Source organism: Delphinapterus leucas, chromosome 5 (genome assembly GCF_059928025.1).
Source record: "Delphinapterus leucas isolate spDelLeu-1000000601 "Yukka" chromosome 5, BTC_Dleu_Yukka2, whole genome shotgun sequence".
In the NCBI taxonomy this organism is placed as follows: Eukaryota; Metazoa; Chordata; class Mammalia; order Artiodactyla; family Monodontidae; genus Delphinapterus; species Delphinapterus leucas.
Genome location: NC_143133.1, coordinates 66,958,228 through 66,984,266, shown reverse-complemented (window position 1 = coordinate 66,984,266; position 26,039 = coordinate 66,958,228). Strand labels below are relative to the sequence as shown.

At 38.3% G+C, this 26,039-nt stretch overlaps 1 protein-coding gene across 1 annotated transcript in view; it reads right to left on the bottom strand.

Moving 5' to 3' along the window:
- The window catches only part of GRXCR1 (glutaredoxin and cysteine rich domain containing 1), a 173,047-nt gene that overhangs the window by 14,055 nt on the left and 132,953 nt on the right, over positions 1-26,039 (bottom strand). The window contains exon 3 of the mRNA XM_089911863.1: positions 4,223-4,288. Coding sequence (XP_089767989.1) covers positions 4,223-4,288 — 66 coding nt within the window. The remainder of the gene's footprint in view (positions 1-4,222; positions 4,289-26,039) is intronic.

The following is a 26,039-nucleotide window of genomic DNA, read 5'->3' as shown; positions in this document are numbered from 1 at the left end:
TTTACCCCCCAAATGGTGTTTTTATTCATCTTTTTCACCCAAGCCTTCTCTTACATAAAATAATTCTTTTTCTCTTCTTTTTCATTGATTAACTGCTTTGCCTTCTCAAAAACAAACAAAAAAACAAAACAGACAAAAAAAAAACCTTGGATGATAGAGGATTCATTCATCTATTCACTCAACAAATAATTATTGGGTGCCCATTATTTTCCAATTCCTGTTCTAGGTGCTAGAGGTAAAGAACAGAACAAAATAGACAAGAATCTGTGTCCACGTGGAGCTCATATGTCACTGGGAAGATCCCCCGCCAACTGTCCCAGGAGCAGAACCCGCACTGGTACAGGTAGCCTTATTAAATCCAAGTCTCATACCAGCTAGTGACATATTTCACTTGCTTCTGCTGTCTTTAGCCAGCTCCTCATGTTTGAGGCCACTGACAAGTCTTCATCAGCGAATCAGGCCCCCTCAGGTTCCCCGAGCAATTTTCACTTAGATGGGAAGTATGCTAGAATTCTTGGGCCAGAAAACTTGAAATTTGATTTGCTGACACCATTTCTGATGACCCAGCTGCAGATGCTAAGCCTCTTTCCTCTTCATTACTGGGGTAACTGCTGAAAACTGGGGCCTGAATTACAAAGACCAGGGTGATGAATTATGCAGCACCCAAGTAACAGCAAGTTAGAACTTAGTAGGAGCTGTCTGGGTTCTCTCCGAAGTTATTGCCAATTTCCCCCTCTTCCACAATGCCACACTAGCATAAGATCCAAGCGTTAAAATTCAGTCTGTTTCCTGGACCTAGTACTCTGCCTACCTCCCAGTAAACTTCTCATCTGGGCCTTGGGTCCTGCCACATTTGATCAGATTTCCCAGATACCTATATGACACTTAATTTGAGAGTGATGGCCGCATAGATTCACAGTTAAGATTATGGAGTCAGGCTCATTAAAATCATGAATCAAACACTATTTGCAAGGTCTGGAGCAAGTGATTTAATCCTCTGTGCCTCCATTCTCTTGTCTGTAAAACAAGGATAATAATAGAACCCACCTTGCAGAGTTATGGTAAGGTTTCAATAACCTAATACGTATAATACCAAGAATATTGCTACTTAGTAAGGACTCCAATGTTTCCTACCTCAGGAATATTAAACTCCTGTTTCATTGCCAAAAGCCAACCAGAAGAATGGAATGGGTTTGGATCTGAATCTTGTCCTTTAACCACTTTTCCTGGTTCTTCCAACTGCTTCTCCAAGGCCAGTCTCTTTGCCTGGGTGAGTTTGCCTTAAACCCCAGGCCCCTCACAGGCAGAGTTCAGGACTTTCTGGATGGCTGCAAATTCTCTACCAGTTTTGTTATATGGACAAAGCAGCCCAACAGAGTTATAACACCTTATAAATCCTATGAACGGTAGAAGCCAGTACCGTACTATTGTATATATTTCAACATTAAGAATAGTTTTAAATGTTTCTGGCTTATTTATGTCATCTGTAGAATTGAGACAGACTTAATGAAGAGCATAAAATCCTCCTTCAAAATTCTTTGAACTGAGAGAAAGAGAGAGGTTATGTTAATATATAGCATGGTGGTGTTAATCAAGTTGCAGAATTAAGAAATTATAGACTCAAAAAAATAAAGTCCATGAATAGCTAAGTCAATCGTCAACCTTTAAAAAGAAGAGTAATGAGGGACATTCACTTCATAAGACTCTAAAAGATGCTTTTAAATCACAGAAATAACAACAGTAGGATATTGATACAATAGGAACAAATAGAGCAATGGAACGGATTAGAAAGCTCAGAAAAAGACCCAGGTACATATGGGGATTTACTGTAATAAAAAATTGGCACGGGGGGCTTCCCTGGTGGCGCAGTGGTTGAGAGTCTGCCTGCCGACGCAGGGGACACAAAACAGAGAGAAGTAGGCTGATAACCGTGGCCATGGCCGCTGAGCCTGTGCGTCCAGAGCCTGTGCTCTGCAACGGGAGAGGCCACAACAGTGAGAGGCCCACGTACCGCAAAAAAAAAAAAAAAAAAAAAAGCTAATATCTAGAATATAGAAGGATCTTCTGAGAATCAACAACAACAACAAAAAAGACAATTCCAACACTTTTCATGGGCAAGGATAAGAATACACAACTTACAGAAGAAGAAACTTAAAAATTTAACAAGCATACAAGGAAATGCCCAAACTCAATGGTTATCAGAAAAACATTAATTAAAATAAGGCAATATCTCTCTATACTTACGACCCTGGCAAAAATTAGAGAACAGAAAATTGGAGAACAATGTAAAACATTGCCAGGAATGTGGGAACATACGAAACCTCTTTCTCCACAGGAGGGAGTGTTGGATGCTGTGAGCATCATGGAGAGCCATCTGGCACCACCTGAAAAACTGCGGGTATGCATAAGCTATTACCCAGCGATTCCTACTCTCAGAGAAATCCACAAGCAAACATGGTCAAGGTTGCTCCTTGCAGCACTGTTTGTTTGAGGGAGAAGTTAGAGGACATCAGTGGAAAAAATGAGTAGATAAAAAATACCGGGTGGGCTCCATGCAGCTGCATTGTCCAAAATAGGAGCCATCAGTCAGATATGGTTAATTATTTTATTTATTTTAAAATTTGTATTTAATTTTACTTGGCTCGAATTTAAACTTAAATCAAGTAAAGTTAAATAAAATTAAAAATTCGGTTCTTTAGTCACACTAGCTACATTCTAAGCACTCAATAGCCACATGCAGCCAGTGACTACTGTTTTGGATAGTACAGATATAAAACAGTTCCATCATCAAAGGAAGTTCTATTCAACAGTGCTGTTGTGGGAAAGTACACAGCAGTTAGAGGAAATGGATTAAAGGTTCGCATAGCAATACAGATGGTTCTTAAAAGCATAGTGCCTAAGAAAATAATTTGAAACACAATTAGGTACATTACATGACATCATTTGTAAGAGTAAAAATGTGCAGAGAAAATAATAATACATATTAACCAAGTTAAATCACTTAAATAAAACATACATATAAACCCAAATTGATGGTTTCATGGAGTTGGAGTAGAGTACAGGGACAAAAGGAAAGAAATGAACCCACCCATACAGATTTTAGAGCTGAGAGGAATTTTAGATTATCAAGTACACACCCTCATTGTGTTTGTCTTTCTCGGTAAAATTACTATATGAATAAAACATGATTCCTAACGCCAAGTAGTATATAGTTCATTTGGGACATGAATTAAATGCCCAAAGACAAGTAATACAAAAATTAAAAGACTTTGATAAGCACCTAAGAAAAAGAGGGATACAGGAATGCAAAGGTGTGAGAGATCAGGAATGATGTGGGGAAGAGGTGATACTGCAGATGGGCCTTGAAGATGGTGAAAGGGAATGAGGAAATGGAACAATAGCAGGCTTGCACAAAAGAATGGTGGTAAAAAACCACGAAGTGGAAGGAATGGTAGAGAATCAGAAATGAGGTCAGCAAAGGAGACTGGACCAAAAAGAGCTGGTGTGGCACAATAGATACCATGTAACCATATTGCATAGTTCCACTGGGAAAGTCTGGGTTCAGGTTCACTGCCGCAGAATAATTATTAATGCACCCTTTTCACTCTTAAGGTGTCCCAGTTTAGACTATAATATATATATATATATATATATATATATATATATATATATATATTATCCTACATACAGAGAGAAGTAGGCTGATAAAATACTGGAGCAGAGAGGTATTAACGGCTTCCTGGTTGCATATTCATTTGATACATCATATATTTGAATAAGTATTTCTCAGATGTTGTCATTATAAATATAGGAACAAAATTAAAAGGTGCACTTTTGCAGAAATAACTTTTTCTCTAATCTTTAGAAATGATGAGCTGGTCTGTAGGAAAAATAAAATAATTTAAATAAAAAATTTTATATGTGCTTCAAGATAATGGCCTGACATGAAACACCTCATCAACATCTCTATAACAGAGAATTAGGCTCTAATAAAGCCGACTGGAATTTTCACCTAATACTACGAGGTTGTTAGACACTAACACTAAAGTCACTCTAGCTGGAGGAAACCTCACCGTAGGTGGTAGCAAATTAAAACCGCCACATGTATCCTGTTACATATTTGTAAGAACACAGAGAAAAATTCAATTAGGAAAACTCAATTACAATCAGAGTGTGTTGAATGTTTTGATTACTAAAAATAAGTTGCTAAAAGCACAATTACCTCAATTTTGGTTAAGAGATCTTGCAGTTCTCCTGATTCATTCATTGACAAAATTTTCTCAGCACCCTATTAACAAGAGAGGGTAGGGGAGAAAGAAAATCCATTTTGTTAGTATTTGAGAAAACAAAGTTCTAGCCAGGAAAGTTTAACTCACAAAATACTGAACAGGGTTTTTCCCTTCAGATCTAAGTAAACTCAGAACCAGAAGGCCAAAGAGGAGAGGAAATTTCTCTCTCCTTTCACATACTCTCCCATCTAGTAAGGCTAATTGTGGGCAAAAGGAGGACTGCCAGCAGAAGGTGAGTACTGGGAAGTCCATCCATGCCTGTCAGACGAAGTCCAGAGATGGAAGGTTCCAGCACACCTTTCAGAGCTGTTCAGGGAGCCTAAGCCAGCCACCTGGGAAAGGAAGCCTCTGAGCAAATCCCCAGCCTGGGCTGCCTCTGCCCTATTCCAGGCAGTCCTGGACATGCCCCACTCAGAATCCTTAGAATCTATGTCCTTAAGGACATGCCCTCCTTAATGCTATTAAGATAACAGCAGCTAATAATAATGATAATAATAATAAAATTAATAACCACCCACAGTAATTAAGCACATATTAGGAGCCAGGCATCCAACATCATCTAATCTGATGTGCTAGGCTCACTTAATGGTAGAAATTGAGCCTCTGTGAGATTAAATAACAATTGCAAGGTCACCCAGAGAGAAAGCAGAGTGGGAATTTGAACACAGGGGAATTACTCGAGTCAATGGAGTAAAACTCTGCTTAAAAATGAGAACCTGGGCTTCCCTGGTGGCGCAGTGGTTGAGAGTCCCCCTGCCGATGCAGGGGACGCGGGTTCGTGCCCCGGTCTGGGAAGATCCCACATGCCGCGGAGCGGCTGGGCCCGTGAGCCATGGCCGCTGAGCCTGCGCGTCCGGAGCCTGTGCTCCGCAACGGGAGAGGCCACAGCAGTGAGAGGCCCGCGTACCGAAAAAAAAAAAAAAAAGATAACTTTACCTAAAAACGCAAAAGGGAGGAGATATGGGGATATATGTATATGCATAGCTGATTCACTTTGTTATAAAGCAGAAACTAACACACCATTCTAATGCAATTATACTTCAATAAAGATGTTTAAAAAAAAAACTTGTCTGTGAAAATGAGAACTGGGATGATATACGCACTTTCCAACAAACTAATCATGTTTCTTTGAACTACCCCATTTTCCTTTCCTTTCCAGCCTCTTCTTAACCTTCTCCCACTCTACTTCTCAACATGCAGCCATAGAGGCCATAGAAGGAAGAAGTTATTCTTCCTTTTTTTAAATTATTTTTAAAGAAAACAGAAAAATTTTCACAGTTCTAGAGGCGGGAAGGCCAAGATTAGGGTGCCAGCATGGTCTGGTTCTTTTTTTTTTTTGTCTATAACATCTTTATTGAGGTATAATTGCTTTACAGTGGTATGTAGGTTTCTACTCTATAACAAAGTGAATCAGCTATACATATACATATATCCCCACATCTCCTCCCTCTTGCGTCTCCCTCCCACCCACCCTATCTCACCCCTCTAGGTGGTCACAAAGCACCGAGCTAATCTCTCTGTGTTATGCAGCTGCTTCCTACTAGCTATCTATTTTACATTTGGTAGTGTATATATGTCCATGCCACTCTCTCACTTTGTCCCAGCTTACCCTTCCCCCTCCCCGAGTGCTCAACTCCATTCTCTACGTCTGCTTCTTTACTCCTGTCCTGCCCCTAGGTTCTTCAGAAACTTTTTTTTTTTTAGATGCCATATATATGTGTGGCAGTATTTGTTTTCCTCTTTCTGACTTAATTCACTCTGTATGACAGACTCTAGGTCCAACCACCTCACTACAAATAAATCAATTCCGTTTCTTTTTATGGCTGAGTAATATTCCATTGTATATATGTGCCACTTCTTCTTTATCCATTCATCTGTCGATGGACACTTAGGTTGCTTCCATGTGCTGGCTATTGTAAATAGAGCTGCAATGAACATTGTGGTACATGACTCTTTTTGAATTATGGTTTTCTCAGGGTATATGCCCACCAGTGCGAATGCTGGGTCGTATGGTAGTTCTATTTTCAGTTTTTTAAGGAACCTCCATACTGTTCTCCATAGTGGCTGTATCAATTTACATTCCAACCAACAGTGCAGGAGGGTTCCCTTTTCTCCACACCCTCTCCAGCATTTATTGTTTGTAGATTTTTTGATGATGGCCATTCTGACTGGTGTGAGGTGATACCTCATTGTAGTTTTGATTTGCATTTCTCTAATGATTAGTGATGTTGAGCATCCTTTCATGTGATTGTTAGCAATCTGTATATCTTCTTTGGAGAAATGTCTATTTAGGTCTTCTGCTCATTTTTGGATTGGATTGTTTGTTTTTCTGATATTGAGTGGCATAAGCTGCTTGTATATTTTGGAGATTAATCCTTTGTCAGTTGCTCTGTTTGCAAATATTTTCTCCCATTCTGAGGGTTGTCGTTTCATCTTGTTTGTGCTTTCCTTTGCTGTGCAAACTTTTAAGTTTCATTAGGCCCCGTTTGTTTATTTTTGTTTGTATTTGCATCACTCTAGGAGGTGGGTCAAAAAGGATCTTGCTGTGATTTATGTCATAGAGTGTTCTTCCTAAGTTTTCCTCTAAGAGTTTTATAGTGTCTGGCCTTACATTTAGGTCTTTAATCCATTTTGAGTTTATTTTTGTGTATGGTGTTAGGGAGTGTTCTAATTTCATTCTTTTACATGTAGCTGTCCAGTTTTCCCAGCACCACTTATTGAAGAGGGTGTCGTTTCTCCATTGTACGTTCTTGCCTCCTTTGTTGTAAATTAGGTGGACTATAGGTGCATGGGTTTATCTCTGGGCTTTCTATCCTGTTCCATTGATCTATATTTCTGTTTCTGTGCCAGTACCATACTGTCTTGATTACTGTAGCTTGGTAGTATAGTCTGAAGTCTGGGAGCCTGATTACTCCAGCTCTGTTTTTCTTTCTCAATAATTGCTTTGGCTATTCAGGGTCTTTTATGTTTCCATATAAATTGTGAAATTTTTTGTTCTCGTTCTGTGAAAAATGCCACTGGTAGTCTGATAGGGATTGCATTGAATCTGTAGATTGCTTTGGGTAGTATAGTCATTTTCACAATGTTGCTTCTTCCAATCCAAGAACATGGCACATCTCTCCATCAGTTGTATCATCTTTAATTTCTTTCATCAGTGTCTCATAATTTTCTGCATACAGGATTTTTGTCTCCTTAGGTAGGTTTATTCCTAGGTATTTTATTCTTTTTGTTGCAATGGTAAATGGGAGTGTTTCCTTAATTTCTCTTTCATATTTTTCATCATTAGTGTATAGGAATGCAAGAGATTTCTCTGCATTAATTATGTATCCTGCTACTTTACTAAATTCATTGATTAGCTCTAGTAGTTTTCTGGTAGCATCTTTAGGATTCTCTATGTATAGTATCATGTCATCTGCAAACAGTGACAGTTTTACTTCTTCTTTTCTGATATGGATTCCTTCTATTTCTTTTTCTTCTCTGATTGCTGTGGCTAAAACTTCCAAAACTACGTTGAATAATAGTGGTGAAAGTGGACAACCTTGTCTTTTTCCTGATCTTAGTGGAAATGGTTTCAGTTTTTCACCATTGAGAACGATGTTGGCTGTGGGTTTGTCATATATGGCCTTTATTACATTGAGGTAAGTTCCCTCTATGCCTACTTTCTGGAGGGTTTTTATTATAAATGGGTGTTGAATTTTGTTGAAAGCTTTTTCTGTATCTATTGAGATGATCATATGGTTTTTCTCCTTCAATTTGTTAATATGGTTTATCACATTGATTGATTTGGGTATATTGAAGAATCCTTGCATTCCTGGGATAAACCTCACTTAATCATGGTGTATGATGCTTTTAATGTGCTGTGGGAATCTGTTTCCTAGTATTCTGTTGAGGAGTTTTGCATCTATGTTCATCAGTGACACTGGGCTCTAGTATTCTTTCTTTCTGACATCTTTGTTTGGTTTTGGTATCAGGGTGATGGTGGCCACGTAGAATGAATTTGGGAGTGTTCCTCCCTCTACTATATTTTGAAAGAGTTTGAGAAGGATAGGTGTTAGATCTTCTCTAAATGTTTGATAGAATTTTTCTGTGAGGCCATCTGGTCCAGGGCTTTTGTTTGTTGGAAGATTTTAAATCACAGTTTCTATTTTAGTGCTTGTGATTGGTCTGTTTATATTTTCTATTTCTTCCTGGTTCAGCCTTGGAAGGCTGTGCTTGTCTAAGAATTTTTCCATTTCTTCCAGATTGTCCATTTTATTAGCATATAGTTGCTTGTAGTAATCTCTCATGATCCTTTGTATTTCTGCAGTGTCACTTGGTACTTTTTCTTTTCCATTCCTAATTCTATTGATTTGAGTCTTCTCATTTATTTTCTTGATGAGTCTGGCTAATGGTTTATCAATTTTGTTTATCTTCTCAAAGAACCAGCTTTTAGTTTTATTGATCTTTGCTATCGTTTCCTTCATTTCTTTTTCATTTATTTGCGATCTGATCTTTATGATTTCTTTCTTTCTGCTAACTTAGGGTTTTTTTATTCTTCTTTCTCTAATTGCTTTAGGTTTAAAGTTAGGTGACTTATTTGAGATTTTTCTTGTTTCTTGATGTAGGATTGTATTGCTATGAACTTCCCTCTTAGAACTGTTTTTGCTGCATCCCATAGGTTTTGGGTCATCGTGTTTTCATTGTCATTTGTTTCCAGGTATTTTTTCATTTCCCCTTTGATTTCTTCAGTGACCTCTTTGTTCTTTAGTAGTGTATTGTTTAGCCTCCATGTGTTTCTATTCTTTACAGATTTTTTTTCCTGTAATTGATATCTAGTCTTATAGTATTGTGGACAGAAAAGATACTGGATACGATTTCAATTTTCTTAAATATACTAAGGCTTGATTTGTGCCCCAGATATGATCTATCCTGGAGAATGTTCCATGAGCACTTGAGAAGAAAGTGTATTCTGTTGTTTTTGGATGGAATGTCCTATAAATATTAAGTTCATCTTGTTTAATGTGTCATTTAAACCTTGTGTTTCCTTATTTATTTTCATTTTGGATGATCTGTCCAGTGGTGAAAGTGGGATGTTAAAGTCCCCTACTATTACTGAGTTACTGTCAATTTCCCTTTTTATGGCTGTTAGCATTTGCCTTATGTATTGAGGTGCTCCTATGTTGGGTGCATAAATATTTACAATTGTTATATCTTCTTCTTGGATTGATCCCTTGATCTTTATGTAGTGTCCTTCTTTGTCTCTTGTATTAGTCTTTATTTTAAAGTCTATTTTGTCTGATATGAGAATTGCTACTCCAGCTTACTTTTGAATTCCATTCACATGGAATATCCTTTTTCATTCCCTCACTTTCAGTCTGTATGTGTCCCTGGGTCTGATGTGAGTCTCTTGTAGACAACATATATATGGGTCTTGTTTTTGTATCCATTCAGCCAGTCTCTGTCGTTTGATTGGAGCATTTATTCCATTTACATTTAAGGTAATTATTGATATGTATGTTCCTATTACCATTTTCTTAATTGTTTTGGGTTCGTTACTATAGGTCTTTTCCTTCTCTATGTTTCCTGCCTAGAGAAGTTCCTTCAGCATTTGTTGTAAACCTGGTTTGGTGGTGCTGAATTCTCTTAGCTTCTGCTTGTTTGTAAAGGTTTCAATTTCTCCATCGAATCTCAATGAGATCTTTGCTGGGTAATCTTGCTTGTAGGTTTTTGCCTTTCATCACTTTAAATATGTCCTGTCACTCCCTTTAGGCTTGCGAAGTTTCTGCTGAAAGATCAGCTGTTAACCTTATGGGGGTTCCCTTGTATGTTATTTGTTGCTTTTCCCTTGCTGCTTTTAATATTTTTTCTTTGTATTTAATTTTTGACAGTTTGATTAATATGTGTCTTGGCATGTTTCTCCTTGGATTTATCCTGTATGGGACTCTCTGCACTTCCTGGATTTGATTGACTATTTCCTTTCCCATATTAGGGAAGTTTTCAACTATAATCTCTTCAAATATTTTCTCAGTCCCTTTGTTTTTCTATTTTTCTTCTGGGACCCCTATAATTCGAATGTTGGTGTGTTTAATGTTATCCCAAAGGTCTCTGAGACTGTCCTCAATTCTTTTCATTTTTTGTTTTTATTCTGCTCTGTGGTAGTTATTTCCACTCTTTTATCTTCCAGGTCACTTATCCTTTCCTTTCTTCTGCCTCAGTTATTCTGCTATTGACTCCTTCTAGAGAATTTTAAATTTCATTTATTGTGTTTGTCGTCATTGTTTGTTTGCTCTTTAGTTCTTCTAGGTCCTTGTTTAACGTTTCTTGTATTTTCTCCATTCTATTTCCAAGATTTTGGATCCTCTTTACTATTGTTACTCTGAATTCTTTTTCAGGCAGACTGCCTATTTTCTCTTCATTTGTTTGGTCTGGTGCATTTTTACCTTGCTGCTTCATCTGCTGTATATTTCTCTGTTTTCTCATTTTGCTTGCCTTACTGTGTTTGGGGTCTCCTTTTCACAGGCTGCAGGTTTGTAGTTCCCGTTGTTTTTGGTGTCTGCCCCCAGTGGGTAGGTTGATTCAGTGGGTTTTGTAGGCTTCCTGGTGAGAGGACGAGTGCCTGTCTTCTGGTGGATGAGGCTGGACCTTGTCTTTCTGGTGGGCAGGACTGCGTCTGGCGGTGTGTTTTGGGGTGTCTGTGAACTTAATATGATTTTAGGCAGCCTCTCTGCTAATGGATGGGGTTGTGTTCCTGTCTTGCTAGTTCTTTGGCATAGGGTGTCCAGCACTGTAGCTTGCTGGTCGTTCAGTGGAGCTGGGTCTTAGCATTGAGATGGAGATCTCTGGGTGAGCTTTCGCCATTTGATATTGCATGGGGCTGGGAGGTCTCTGGTGGGCCAATGTCCTAAACCCGGCTCTCCCACCTCAGAGACTCAGGCTTGACATCTGGCCGAAGCACCAAGACCCTGTCAGCCACACGGCTTAGGCTTATAAAAATGCATCAAGCATCCACTGCATAGAAGTCTGATTTTCTCCTGTTGTAATTCACTTTTCAGTCCTTGCAGATTAGCTGTATTAGGTCACTCCTCTGACGCTCAGCAAGGCTGCTCACCACTCCAGTCAGCAGCTCATTTCCCCAAAGTTATTATTTCTAATCAAAGGCAGAGACCACATCTGCCTTTTTCACATCATATCCCTGGCAAATAGGTGTGGAATCCATTTTTGATCAATCAACAAGACAAATAGAAATACCATCACATAAAAAATACTTCTTGGATTTCTCTTTGTGCTGGGTAGGGTGGAAAACACAAAGACTAATTTAAAAAATAAAAAGGCCCTAGTGTTAGGAGATTACAATTTTTTTATGTAAACACACAACCAAGTAACCCACAATGTAGAATGGGAAATAACTGCCAAATGTTAATGATGCAGAAAAGATGAGCCAGGAGATCACAGCAGGGAGGAAAAAAGATCTGCTTATGGAAAAGACTTTCTGATGTTGGTAGCATTTGATCTGGACCTTGAAGATTAAGTGAGGTTTCTAAGGGTAGGCAAGTCAGGCAGAGATGTACAGGAGCCTTCAGTTCTGGGTTTCATTTACTTCAGTTTATTTTACATAACTCAGATCATCTTAATCACCATCAGGAATGTCAACTTGATAAATTAACAAAGTACAATGAATGAATACACAGGGTTACAGAGAACACATGTAGCCCTATGAGGCAAGTTATATTCTTTCATTTGTCGGTGGTTTTGCCAGTAATACAGACATGAGAACAACGTAAGGAAAGCACCAAAACAAAACATTAAAGCCTAAAGCGCAATAACTGGTAATATTTTACTTTTGCTACATTCTATTTCTTTTATGAGTTAGCTAAGCTAAAATGGGAGAAGCCTCAGGGAATTTGGTACGTGAAGTAAGCAGTAAGGAGAACATGTGGCTCATTTTTCTTCAAAGAAAATGTACCCCAGTGACTCCAAAGAATATGAATGTACCAGCGCAGCTATCATACATCTGCTTCCCAGATCTTTTCTTACCTTAGCAGGGTGCCTTAGTTCACTGTTTAGAATACCATGCACAGACCAGGAAAGGACTATCACACTACCCCTAGATATATGAAATTTGCTCTCCTCAGCCAAATCATTCCAGCACCATCAGTACATTGGGAGCAGATTCCATGTTTCAGGAGAAACTCAGGCTCTGCTCACATCAAGCAATGTAACTAAAGGCCTGAGAGCTGATGCTCTTGGAGACACCTGGGTGCCGAGTGCACAGGTGGTAGACCAAGTGCTTAAGATGGGAAAAAACTCTGCTCTCTAACAAAGAACTGGGAGCTGAGTATCTCCATCCCTCTCACTGTGGCTACTCAATGTGGCTTCCACCCACAGGTCCACGTGGCCGGCCCTCAGCTGGTTTCCTGGGGAGGAGACCTCTGGTTCCTGTGCTACGGACTGAGCAGATACAATAGCCAAAATCCCTTGCTTCTCCATGGGGTTCCACATCCCCACCCTCCACCTGATCTTGTCCTTGCTGAACCTAAGTGTGAGATCCTACAGGGAGGACAAGGAAATCAGATGGTGTCCTCTCTGCTCTTGGGGAGCAGCAGCAGGATGGGGATCTCAGCCTAGTCAGCAAGTTTTAGGGAAAACTTAGATTCCTCCCATCCTGAGACTTGAGACATTTACCAGGGTAACTCCCAACCTGACCTGTCTGCACTGCATTTACATATTCCAAAGATCTTATTCCCTGCAGTTTTCTATCAAAAGCTTTCCAATTATTACTTGGCCTATAATGAAACTCTTGTGTCCACAAAAGGGAGTATATTTCCTTAAGTATCAACATTCTTAGGAAATAGTATTTTCCTGGCTGGTATTTGGCTAAGAATGTCACATATGAGTTTGTTACTTTTAAAACATAACTCCACATCCAATTCCATGCAAGTGGAAATTAATTAATCATTCTATTACTTGGCACAGTTTACCAAGACTGACAAGATATCTATGGAAATATTTCTAGTATATTTTTCAATTAATTTAGAATCATTTTTTCTGAAAATTAATACCTTCCTGAAAATAATAATAGTGATGTGTTAAGTGGTTTACAGACATTGGCTCTTTTATTCATCAGTGAGAATTAAGTATTATAATTACAATTTTTGAAATAAAAAAATACATTTCTCCAAAGAAGACATACAGATGGCCAACAAACACATGAAAAGATGTTGAACATCACTAATTATTAAAGAAATGCAAATCAAAACTACAACGAGGTATCACCTCAAACTGGTCAGAATGGCCAATATCAAAAAATCTACAAACAATAAATGCTGAAGAGGGTGTGGAGAAAAGGGAACCCCCATGCACTGCTGGTGGGAATGTAAATTGATACAGCCACTATGGAGAACTGTATGGAGATTCCATAAAAAACTAAAAATAGGGCTTCCCTGGTGGCGCAGTGGTTGAGAGTCTGCCTGCCGATGCAGGGGACACGGGTTCGTGCCCTGGTCCGGGAAGATCCCACATGCCGCGGAGTGGCTGGGTCCGTGAGCCATGTCTGCTGAGCCTGCGCGTCCGGAGCCTGTGCTCCGCAACAGGAGAGGCCACAACAGTGAGAGGCTTGCGTAGCGCAAAAAAAAAAAGCTAAAAATAAAACTGCCATATGACCCAGAAATCCCACTACTGGGCATATACCCAGAGAAAACCATAAATCAAAAAGACACATGCACCCCAGTGTTCATTGCAGCACTATTTACAATAGCCAGGTCATGGAAGCAACCCTAAATGTCCATCAAGAGGGAATGGGTAAAGAAGATGTGGTATATATATATATATATATATATATATGATGTGGAATACATATATTCTATATATACAATGGAATATTACTTGGACATAAAAAGGAACGAAACTGGGTCACTTGTAGAGACATGGATGGACCTAGAGACTGTCAAACAGAGTGAAGTAAATCAGAAAGAGAAAAACAAATATCGTATATTAACGCATATATGTGGAATCTGAAAAAAATTGGTACAGAGGATCTTGTTTACAAAGCAGAAATAGAGACACCGATGTAGAAAATAAACATATGGATACCAAGGGGGAAGGTGGGGGGGGTGGGATGAATTGGGAGATTGGGATTGACATATATACTATTGATACTATGTATAAAATAGATAACTAATGAGAACCTACTGTATAGCACAGGGAACTCTACTCAGTGCTCTGTGGTGACCTAAATGAGAAGGAAATCCAAAAAAGAGGGGATATATGTATATGTATAGCTGATTCCCTTTGCTGTCAGTATAAACTAACACAATATTGTAAAGCAACTATATCCAATAAAAATTAAAAAAAAAAAAAAGAAAAAACTAAAATTTGAAGAGAATAAGGAAGGTAACCCAGGCCTTTCAGTTAATCAATACAAGGCCTGGACAGATCTTGAATTCAGGTCACACTGACTCCAAAACCCACACTCTTTCCATTGTGCCAGCATACTGCCTGCTCACTGGTACAACATAATTGTATTAATGGGAAAATGATAACTTCTCGTCTAGGGAACATGACAATCTGTGGGTACACCTCCCTGCTGACTAAGTGCCCAAGAAGGTCAAGCGACTGAGAGATTTCACAGCAATGACTCGAAACAGAAAGAGAAGCTACAGCACATCCCAGTTTTTTTTTTTTTATCTCAGCACCACGCATTATTCAGTTATTTCAATATGCCGAGAAAGGACCTATTTCATTAACCTTCAATACATGAAATTAGCTCTATTCTCAGTCACCACTTCCCACCTTAAAATTCTGAGCAGTGAGCTATGACATGTGAACAAGCCACTTTATTTTACGTGTGACAAGCTTCTCGAAGATAAGACTGTTTATATAACCCTTCCTCATATATGTACTACCAAAGAAGAGACTCACAGCTTTGGAGGAGATGGTATTACACAAAAGATCACACAAATAAATGTAACTTTATCTGTCATAAATACTACAAAAGAGACATTGACACAAGATGCTCTGAAAGCATATAATAAGGTGATTTTAACCTACTCAAGAAGGTTAGGGAAAGTTCTCTCCATAAAGTAATGATTAAGTTGTTGTCTTTAATGGTAGTTAACTGAGCACAAAGATAGAAAGGAGGAAGGATATTAATTTCCAGGGCAATAAGGTTACCAAACATTATACATACATGTCCCTTTGGGGTCACCATTTTCTCTAGTTCGAGATAAGAAAAGCTATATTCAATGAAACTTTCTATGAGAATCTGTACTGTATCTTGATTTGGTGCCCTGGAGGAAACATAGGTAAGATACCAGGCCACAGCATAAGCAATATATTTTACAAGCTGAAGAAAACAACAGATTGGCATAAACCATCTTGGATTTAGCACACTCTTCTAGATCTCTGGAAAGAATTGCTAGGTCAAGAGTTTCCAAACACCATTATCAAAAAACCAAAATAAACAAATACAAACATCTAAGTATTTTTCTCTCAAATACAAAATTATGTAAAATTGCACATACAGATATTAGCTATCTCCATGCTGATATCCAGGCTTTAGAATTTTACATGGAAACCAGTATTTGAAATCAGGGCCTTATTTCTGAGGGGCCCGGAAGAACAACAACAACAAAAATGTTCTCATTAACCAAAACCAAGCACAGATGTGTATATACATTATATATATGGGGTGTGTGTGTGTGTATACATATATAGTATCTATATTTTTATCTTTTATTTTTATTTACATTTAATCATATACCACTTCACCATACTGAAAAATCAGTTTGCAATAAAAGATCCAATCTACAATATAATAAATACTGAATAGGAATTCACAACATAGGAAATGTCCTATGTAAATCTCAAAATGATAGCTATGATTGAGACTTAGGTTTGATTCTGAGCCAGCTCCTCCACTAAAACAAAGTCTTTCTTAGCACAGTAGTCTAAATAATGCAATGCCTTACATAAGATTTTAGATGAATTGGCTGATATAATAAATAATCCTTGCCTTTTTATTAACTATAAAAATATGGGGATTATGCATATGTATAGCTGATTCACTTTGTTATAAAGCAGAAACTAGCATACCACTGTAAACCAATTATATTCCAATAAAGATGTTAAAAAAAATTTTTTTATATATATATATAATCTTCAGGTAAATGCCATCACAGAAATGGCTCTTGAACCAAACAGTACAGGTTTTCATCTCTCCTGCTGGCTTAAACCAGGCTCCTTTTCCCTCTCACTTAAACGCCTCCCTGCATTTATTTATCTCTCTATGTTTTATTATATCTTTGAGTGACTGGGATGAAACCTAAACTCCTTAGCACCTTCCTTATCTTTTTGGACCAACCTTTCCAGCCCTGTCCTGCAATACCATATGCTGGTACTCTGAATTTCTCCCTTTCTCCTGGACACAGCAGGTCCTTGTATGAGACAATATGCCTTTGCACATGCTCCATCCTTTTACCCAAAGCTTCTATCCTCCCACCCTCTCTTGGAAAACTATACATCCTTCCAAACTGAACTGAACTGAAATGTTACCTTCTCAATGAAATTTCTTTGATTTTCTAAGACAAAAATCAGTCCTTCCCTCCTCTGTGCTCTTAGACCACACTTTGCCCCACTGCACAGCGAGCCCAGTGGTGATTACAGGTACAACTTCTTCAAGGACCAGCACTTTGTGGGGTGCACTATACACACTCAATAAATATTTGCTGTATTTATGTCTTCCACCTTTTTGTAGTAAATGCAGTATTAAATTCCAAAATGGCCGTTTCTTATAATTGCCATTTAAAAAGGAAAATAAGCAAGGTCATCAATCAAAATGCACCTTGGTGGAGGTAATCATGCAAGGGACCGAGATAGAATGCCAGATACCTGGAGGAGTGAGAGCGATGAAGACAGTGTAAATGATTTCCCCTAATCATCAATTCTCTCAGCTGATGGAAAGTAAAGAACAAACCACTGGAGGTTGAACTCTGATGAAGACCAGGAGGCTATGACTGTCTAGTGCTGGCTTCTAAAGGATCCTTCTGCTATGTAATCAGGAGAGCAGATGGCAGAGCTGGTGTTTAAGGAGCCCAACCATTACGAAGCAGGATGCCTGCCAAAGGATATGTTCAATAAACATGTATTGCTGTGGGTGCCATGCACCCCAGAATGGAAGGTTACATCAACCCTGGAGATGGGTCACCTGAGCCCAGCTGACAAAGGCAGGATTGACTTCAGGAATTAGCTCTGGATCTTCTCCAGCACATGAACAAACTCCATTGAGACCCTGGAATTCTACACCAAACCCTTAGGCCTGGAAACTGTTCAAAGGAACTGTAGCAATATCCCACCAGTGTCTTAAAAAACACAATAAAGGCTCCCGTGGATAATCTTATTCTAAAAAGCAGTTTTCCTCTGTCCCTGGCAGGAAGAATTAAGTGTAAAATTAACTAAGCTAGCTGATGTGTTTTGTGCAATTATATAATACAGACATTTGGTGTTAGAAAATGCCTGGTAAAGACAGTGATTTTAGTTTTATGTAATTAAATTTTTCAGTGTAGTTATAAAGAACAACTTCCCATGGAGGCTAATCTTGATTTTATTTTAATAATAAAGCCATATCATCAAAATAGATGATCATGACAATATGTATTATTTTCTTTCCTGTGACAGAAGGCCATCTCTCCTTTTCCTTTAAAATTAATATCATATCATATAAAAATGATATCAAGTCACCAGGCTAAAAAAAAAAAGATAGTATTGAGGGTAGAGCAGAGTAAGCCAGAAGACTATGTTATTTAATAGATTTAAGGTTGCTGTCTACTGTGTCACAAAATGTTCTCTGCATAAATTGATTTTTAGAATGCAGTGATTAAGCTCACCAAGGTTTTTTTTTAACTGAGATATAATTGACATATAACATTTTACTAGTTTCAAGTGTACAGCATTATGATTTGATATTTGTATATATTGTGAAATGATCACCACAGAAGTCTAGTTAACATCCATCACCATACATAGTTACAATTTTTTTCTTGTGATGAGAACTTTTAAGATCTACTCTCTCAGCAACTTTCAAATATGCAATACAGTACTACTAACGACAGTTACCATGCCATACATTATATCCTGTGACTTATTTATAACTGGAAATTTGTACCTTTTGACCCCCTTCACCCATTTTACTCCCCCCTGCACCGCCCCTGCACCTTTGGCAATCATCGATATTCTCTGTATCTATGAGTTTGGGGGATTTTTTTTTTGGTTTTGTTTCATGGGTTTTTTTTTTTTAGATTGTACATATAAGTGAGATCATATTGTATTTGTCTTTCTCTGTCTGACTTATTTCACTTAACATAATGCCATAAAGGACCATCCATGGTCCTTTTTTTCTTTTATATTGTTGAAAAAAATATATATATATATACACACATATAGGTATAAATATATCACATTTTCTTTAACCATTCACCCACTGATGGACACTTAGGTTGTTCTATATCTTGGCTATTGTAAATATTGCTGAAATGAACATTGGGGGTGCATATATCTTTTTGGATTAGTGTTTTTTGTTTTCTTCAGATAAACACCCAGGAGTGGAACTGCTGGATCATATGGTAGTTCTATTTTTCAGTTTTGAGGAACCTCCATACTATTTTCCATAGTGGCTGCACCAATTTACATTCCCACCAACAGTGCACAAGTGTTCCCTTATCTTCACATCCTTGCCAACACTTGTTATCTCTTGTCTTTTTGATGACAGCCATTCTAACAGGTGATATCTCGTGATTTTGATTTGCATTTCCCTGATGATTACTAATGTTGAGTACCTTTTCATGTACCTATTGGCCATTTCTAAGTCTTCTTTGGAAAAATGTCCATTCAGATCCTCTGCCCATTTTTAATTGGACTATTTGTCTTTTCACTATTGAATCTGTAAGTTCTTTATATTTTGGATATTAACCCCTTATTAGATGTATGATTTGCAAATATTTCCTCCCATTCTGTAGGTTGACTTTTCATTTTGTTGATGGTTTCCTTTGCTGTGCAGAAGCTTTTTAGTCTGACGTAGTCCCACTTGCCTATTTTTGCAACCAAAGGTTTTTTGAATAAGACTCCAGATTAAATCCTAGTGCCTCCCTTACAAATTAATTTAACTTGGACAAAAACTCTTTAAGACTCAGTTTCCTTATTTGTAAACTGGGTATAAAAATGTGTACAGCACTGTTAGAAAGATGACACGAGATGATATGAGTCTAGAACATTGTATGATACATGATAGGAGTTCAATAAATAGTAGTTGTTTATTTATTATTATTATTATTATTCAACTCCCTGAGAACATTTATAACTTAGAATCAACTTCAAGCTCTCAAAATTTGGTCCACAAACATTTTCCATCTAGAGTTGATAAATAATAAAAGGTAAATGCAAATCAACAAGAGTCTTACATTGTTTTGGGGTAATGTCACCATAAAGTGAAAGAGAATGTAATAAAAGGGGGGGGCTCGTGTAAAACATTGGGATGAAAGACTGAATTGTGTAACTTACTAAAAAGAAAAGGTGATACAACATTTGAGGACTTTCCAGACCATAGAAGTTCCCAGTTAAGTTGTAGAATGGCTAAAGTATTCTTTATTATGGGGGATTTAACTAACTTTTGACTAGGACTCTAAAGAGTCAAAAAGGAAGGAGAGTTAGTGAAAAACACTGCCGAAGAAAACTGAGTTGATTATTCTCCTGGGCCAACATGGATATTTAATCACTCAGCAGGAAAAACGTTTGAGGAAGATTCATATGGTGAGAGTTATTGAGAAACATAATTAGTTGATCAAAATGTCAATTAAAATTTCATAAATAGGAGGGAGCTCCTACTTGAATGGGACATAATCCCAGATGGGATCCAAGGATGTTTAGACACAGATAGGTTACTAAAGACTCATCACTGAAGCTTATACATTCAATACAAATTACTTTATTTTAAATATTACTATCTCAGTAAAATTATCAAAAGATTGAGGCACCACCCCTACCTAGTTGCTACCTATAAAGACTTCTCTGTAGTGAAGTTCATGTTCATGAAGTAAAGTAGATATTCCATTTTTATAAAGTTCTACAATGCAAAGAGTCATGGGGTTGTCTAATAATTTTGTTTGTTTAATTCATAAGAATAACCCAATGCATCTTTCAGGATCCCAGAAGGAAACTGGGGTGTCCAAAGAGTTTAACTGAAGGGCATTTAATGAAGGGCTCAACTACAGAAGCATGGGCAGCATTAAGTAAACCAACAGGTTTGATGAAGCACCCAGGTGCTGGCAAAAACAGGAAGCTGTTACTACACCGGAGTCTAATGTTCATGAGGAAGGTGTTGTTATTACAGAACCCAACAAAAGATGTAGCCATGGGAAAGAAGCCAAGAGGAACTCAGGGTCTGCTCAAACTTCACCTCAGAATGAAGGGACCAAAGAAAATAAATACCTCTGTATCCTGCCTCACTCAGATATCCTGCTCTAGCCTCCCTCTGACTGATGTCAGAGGACAAAGGCATTTGAGTGGTGCAGTCTGTAACGTTTTCCCAGAGCAGGCTAGAGAAGGGGAGAGAATGAATCTGGAAAAGAAAACCGAAAGTAATGAACCCATCCAGCAATGAATCAGGTGATTCCTTTCATTCTGCTGGGGTTGATCCCTATTAGAGTCCATTTGTTATGTGTCTTCAGAACAAGAGAATAAGGATGATGATCATCTTCCTTTAATTCTAAGGGGAAGGAAATCATATGGGTAACAGAATATGTTGAGAAGGCTGTAGCTTTGGGGTTAAAATAGTGGGCTCGGGCTTCCCTGGTGGCGCAGTGGTTGAGAGTCCGGGGTTCGTGCCCCAGTCCGGGAAGATCCCACATGCCGCGGAGCCTGCGCGTCCGGAGCCTGTGCTCCGTAACGCGAGAGGCTACGACAGTGAGAGGCCCACATATAGCAAAAACAAACAAACAAACAAAAAAAAAACAGTGGGCTCAGCCACTGATTAAAATCTGTCTGTGCTACTTATTTGGTGTGTGAGTTTGGGCAGTTAACCCCTCCAAACCTCAGCTTTCTCAGCTATACAATGAAGAGAAAAATCTCTCTATCATGTAGGTTGTAAGAAATAAATGAGATAATGCCTGTTACGTGCTTAGCATTGTGCCAGGCCTTGGAAATGAGAATATTTGTTTCTTCTTGTTGTTGTTTTCAGCACACTAGTAGAAGAAATGTATTTTCCATTTAGTTTAATTCCAAAGATGTGTTTGGAAAGACTCATTGTCAATTGCTTTCTTTTTTGAAAAGAACTGCAGTGACCTTCTCATAGGGGGACTATCCTTCTTCTATATTAATAGTGTAGATAGAATACTGATTACCTCTGCTCCACTATCACCATCCATGCTCCATTCTCCTTTTTAGTTAGAAAATCCCCTGAGAATTCTTTGGGCAGAGCATATAGTGAAATCCTATTTTTCTCAGCCTCTGTGTGGTTAGGTGCAGCCAAATGACTGAGTCCTTGCCAGTGAGATGTGAGCAGAAGTAATGCATTCAGCTTCCAAGCCATACTCCTAAAAGCAGGTAGATCATCCTATACTTGCATTTTTTACCTTTTAATAAACTGGAAAAAAATGTGATGGAATTGAGCTTTTCTGAACCATGAAGTGAGGACTCACCCTGAAGGGAGGTGCAATAAGTTAGAAGAATCACTCTTGGAGAAGAGACAATCTGTACCCCTGCACCACCTCCAACTCAGACTTCTTTGAGAGACAAATAAATATCTACCTTGTTTAAGCCAATAACCTATGCATGATTCACATAGAGGATAGAAAAATAGATAAACAGACTTATACAGATGTATAGGTATGTATGTATAAATATATATATGTATAGGTATATATGTGCATAGATATACATATATACATATATATACATATATATACACATATATATATATATAGAGAGAGAGAGAGAGAGAGAGAGAGATTTATGTGGAGATGAGACAGAGGTAGAGATGAAGAGACAGGATGAGGATGACATCAGAGAGAGTGAGTTGGAGGCCAACCCAAACTCTTGGGTACTGCCCAAAATTTAAGATTTTTTTTTAGCTACAAGATTTAGGAAAAAAGTAAAACAGAGTGACAATAATAACCTGGTCCAGAGAGATTTCCTTTAGCTATTTTTGGACTCTTTCCTCCATTTCTCCAGGGACTGTCCTTGACAGAACTATCTCCTGTTCCAGAAAAGTAAATCAAGGCACTAATTTTGTAGGCAGGTTCAAGAAGGATGAATAAACTCAGGTCTCTAAATCCAGATTGAAAATAAAGCTTGGTACTCCTTTATCATCTCCTTTTGTCCTGGCATCTGTGGCCTCCAAAGAAAGTGAGCTTGGCATTTTCTCAGAGTACAAGGCTTCTGTGATTCCTCTCTTGGCTGCTTCAGTGGGTAGGACAATACCAGGAGGACAGTTCTTAAGGGTTGTGGAGGAAGGAGTGAGAGCAGTGACACAGTAGTAGACCCCAGGAGAAGCCTCTTCTCTATGGAGAAGCTTAATGAGCACCTACCATTAACCACATGCTCTGCAAGCAGCACTGTTTTTCTTTTTTAATTTATTTATATTTATTTTTGGCTGTGTTGTTGGGTCTTCATTTCTGTGCAAGGGCTTTCTCCAGTTGCGGCAAGAGGGTGCCACTCTTCATTGCGGTGCGCAGGCCTCTCACTATCGCGGCCTCTCTTGTTGCAGAGCACAGGCTCCAGACGCGCAGGCTCAGTAGTTGTGGCTCACGGGCCCAGTTGCTCCCCAGCATGTGGGATCTTCCCAGACCAGGGCTTGAACCCATGTCCCCTGCATTGGCAGGCAGATTCTCAACCACTGCGCCACCAGGGAAGCCCAAGCATCACTCTTTTACTCTTCACTGCTTCCCTGCAAGTTGTCTTGTAAAATCCTTAGTTTTAAAAATAGGGAAACTAAGACTCAAAGAAATTGTAAAAGTATTTTAAGAGTACTTGTTCAAGATCACCCCACAGCTAACAGCTGGCAAGGTCAAGATTGCAATCTAAGTCTACCTGGCTCTAAAGTCTATGCTTTTCTTCACCGAACTTCACTTTTTGTCACTTATAAACATATGTATGTTTTTAAAGTAATATCTACTTTTAAGGGACACTATGAGAATATAGCATGATATTAACACACGTTAAGTCACTGTTATATATAGAACATAGAAAGTGCATAATAATAGTATCAGTTAATATTAATGATATACTTACCATTACTATTATTATTATACGAAAACACTATGATAGTAATATACATTTTGTCTAATGTTAAGTGATGGTAGATAATAAAGAACATAGATTTTAGACCTTGTCATTTCTTATGCCTCACAGAGTGTTTTGGCATTTCATTTATGCCCTCAGGGTAGGCAAACTTATGCTGTAAAGTTCTGACTTGTGTATCTCTATTTTCCTTCCTGTGCAGAACAAAAGCAAATAGATGGAAATAGAGGTCGTTTGTTAAAGGACATAGGCAGGTCTGTTTCAGGGACTCCAGAGAATAAATATATAGTCTCTTGTTTAAAGGGTGGGCTAATCAATGAAATGACCATTTATCTTCGATCCACTTAATAAGGTAAAGTACAGTCACAGATAAAAGGTAATATACTAAATACTAAAAAGATTTTAAAAACTAAGAAATGAAAGCATACCTAAAGCAGTAAAAGGTAAAATATAAAAGTAGATTCCAAGAATAAGTTTAATATAACCAATGAAAGCTAGATAAAACTTAGCAAATAAAAACTAGGGAAAAAATACTAGTGCAATAAAATATTATAACCAAAGTCACAGCAGGCTAAGAAAATTAAGATAAAGAGAGCCCAGGAACATTCTAGAAATAAAACAAAAACGATTTGAAAATATAAAATTGACCAGTTAAGGCATTATAAAGTGTGAAAATAAAAGCCAAGGAATTTTACTAGAATGTATAAATGTGGCTGTCTCTAAGACCTAACGTGTAAACCCTCATATGGAAACTCTCCAGGCTTATAAGGCCAGTTATTTGGATAGATTACTTCCCTGGCTTTAGTCCTACTCACTGCCAATCTCTACTCCATGCAGAGATCACAATAATCTTTTACAAAGTCAAAATGGTCACCTCGTTTGCCATTCCCCTCGTTAAAAACGTTGAACACTTTTGCCTTCCATTTATACCAGAAGCCAGACCTCTTTCCATGATCTATAGGATCCTGTGCAGCATGGCCCCGTCTAACTCTCTAACCTACTTCACAGCCTCACCTCTGTCTCAAGCTCATGATCTTCCCATTGGGCTTTCTTTCCATTTTCTTACAGCTCCTAGAACATGCCAGCTCTTTCCTGCCTTAGAGCATCAGCACCTGCTTGAATGTACAGAAGCTCTACAGTCAGAATTCACAGCTCCCAGGGTCCCTTTATGGTGACCTCATTGTAATGTCCCAAGTCTTAGCTTCAAGTCTCAGATCCTAAAACAGACCTTCTCTGATCACCCATATCAATTAACCTCTTTTCCTAATTACTCTAGATCTCAGATCCTGTTAACTTCATAGCAATCTTCAGTCTGTAATTTAGTACCTGTTTATTTACCTGTTCCTCTCCTCCAATAGAATGTAAGCTCCATGAGAGCAGAGACAACAGTTATTTAATTCAACGCTGTATATAATTGGCACCTAGCATGGAGCCAGACTCATCAGTGTCTCACAAATATTTGCTGAATGAAAGACCATGCCGTGGGCTTCTTTTTCAAAGCTTTGGCCTCCCTAATAGATAAAAATCCTCCAGATCAGAACCAAGGAACAGAAAGCTGAATGATTGGTCTCCATGCCCTTCGCCCATGTCCGGCATCTCACGCCCCATATGTACTGCCTCCCGCAGATATTAGTGTTAGGATAACTCAGTACAGAAAGAGGAGATGCTGCAGCCTGGCTCCTTGATGCCTATAATTTGCAATCTGGTCACAGTCTCCCTTCCTGCAGTGGCTCTTTGTTCTTGAACAACATAACGTTGAACAGCATGGCATTGCCATCAGTGCAATTATTATGTGAACTTATTATGATTCAACATAATAAATACACATCGGTCCACAAAATAAAAGGGAGCGTAGAATTAAAGCTAAAGAATGTGCTACAAATAATAAAATGTACCCAATCAGCCTCTCAAAGGCTGCTGTAACACACAGGTATATTTTTAAATGAAATATTTTAATTAAATTAAGATTAAATTTTAAAACTTAAGTGAATTAAAGAAAAAAACCTCAGAAACTAAACTCTCACTCAATACAGGTCTCGTCTTTATCAGACCATAAGTATCAGTACCTCCTTTTCCTGTGAGACCAAAATAAACTATCATCTCTTTGCTCCCAGTATTTGCAAGCAGGATAAAAGAGGACAGGAAGCAGGGAAAAGGCACAGCGTTGGTTCCTGTAGCCCTGCGTTTAGGGACGAAATCAGCTAAAATATAAGGAGGATGTCCAACACAAGCCCAAACAATTACCAGCAAACCATTCAGAAGCTTTCAGTGAGGTGCATATACTGCTGAGAACCTACATTTTGAAGAGTACAAATAAATAGATTTCTCCTCCAGAAAAACTCCACATAAATCCAGACACCTTTCCTTACAGTGCAGAATAAGTAACTGTCACTGATTCCTGACTTCAGTGTTTTAAATTGGATACCTTCCAAGAGTCAAAAACTCAATTAAGAGAATAAGCTGGACCCTTCACAACGTCTAGCATCA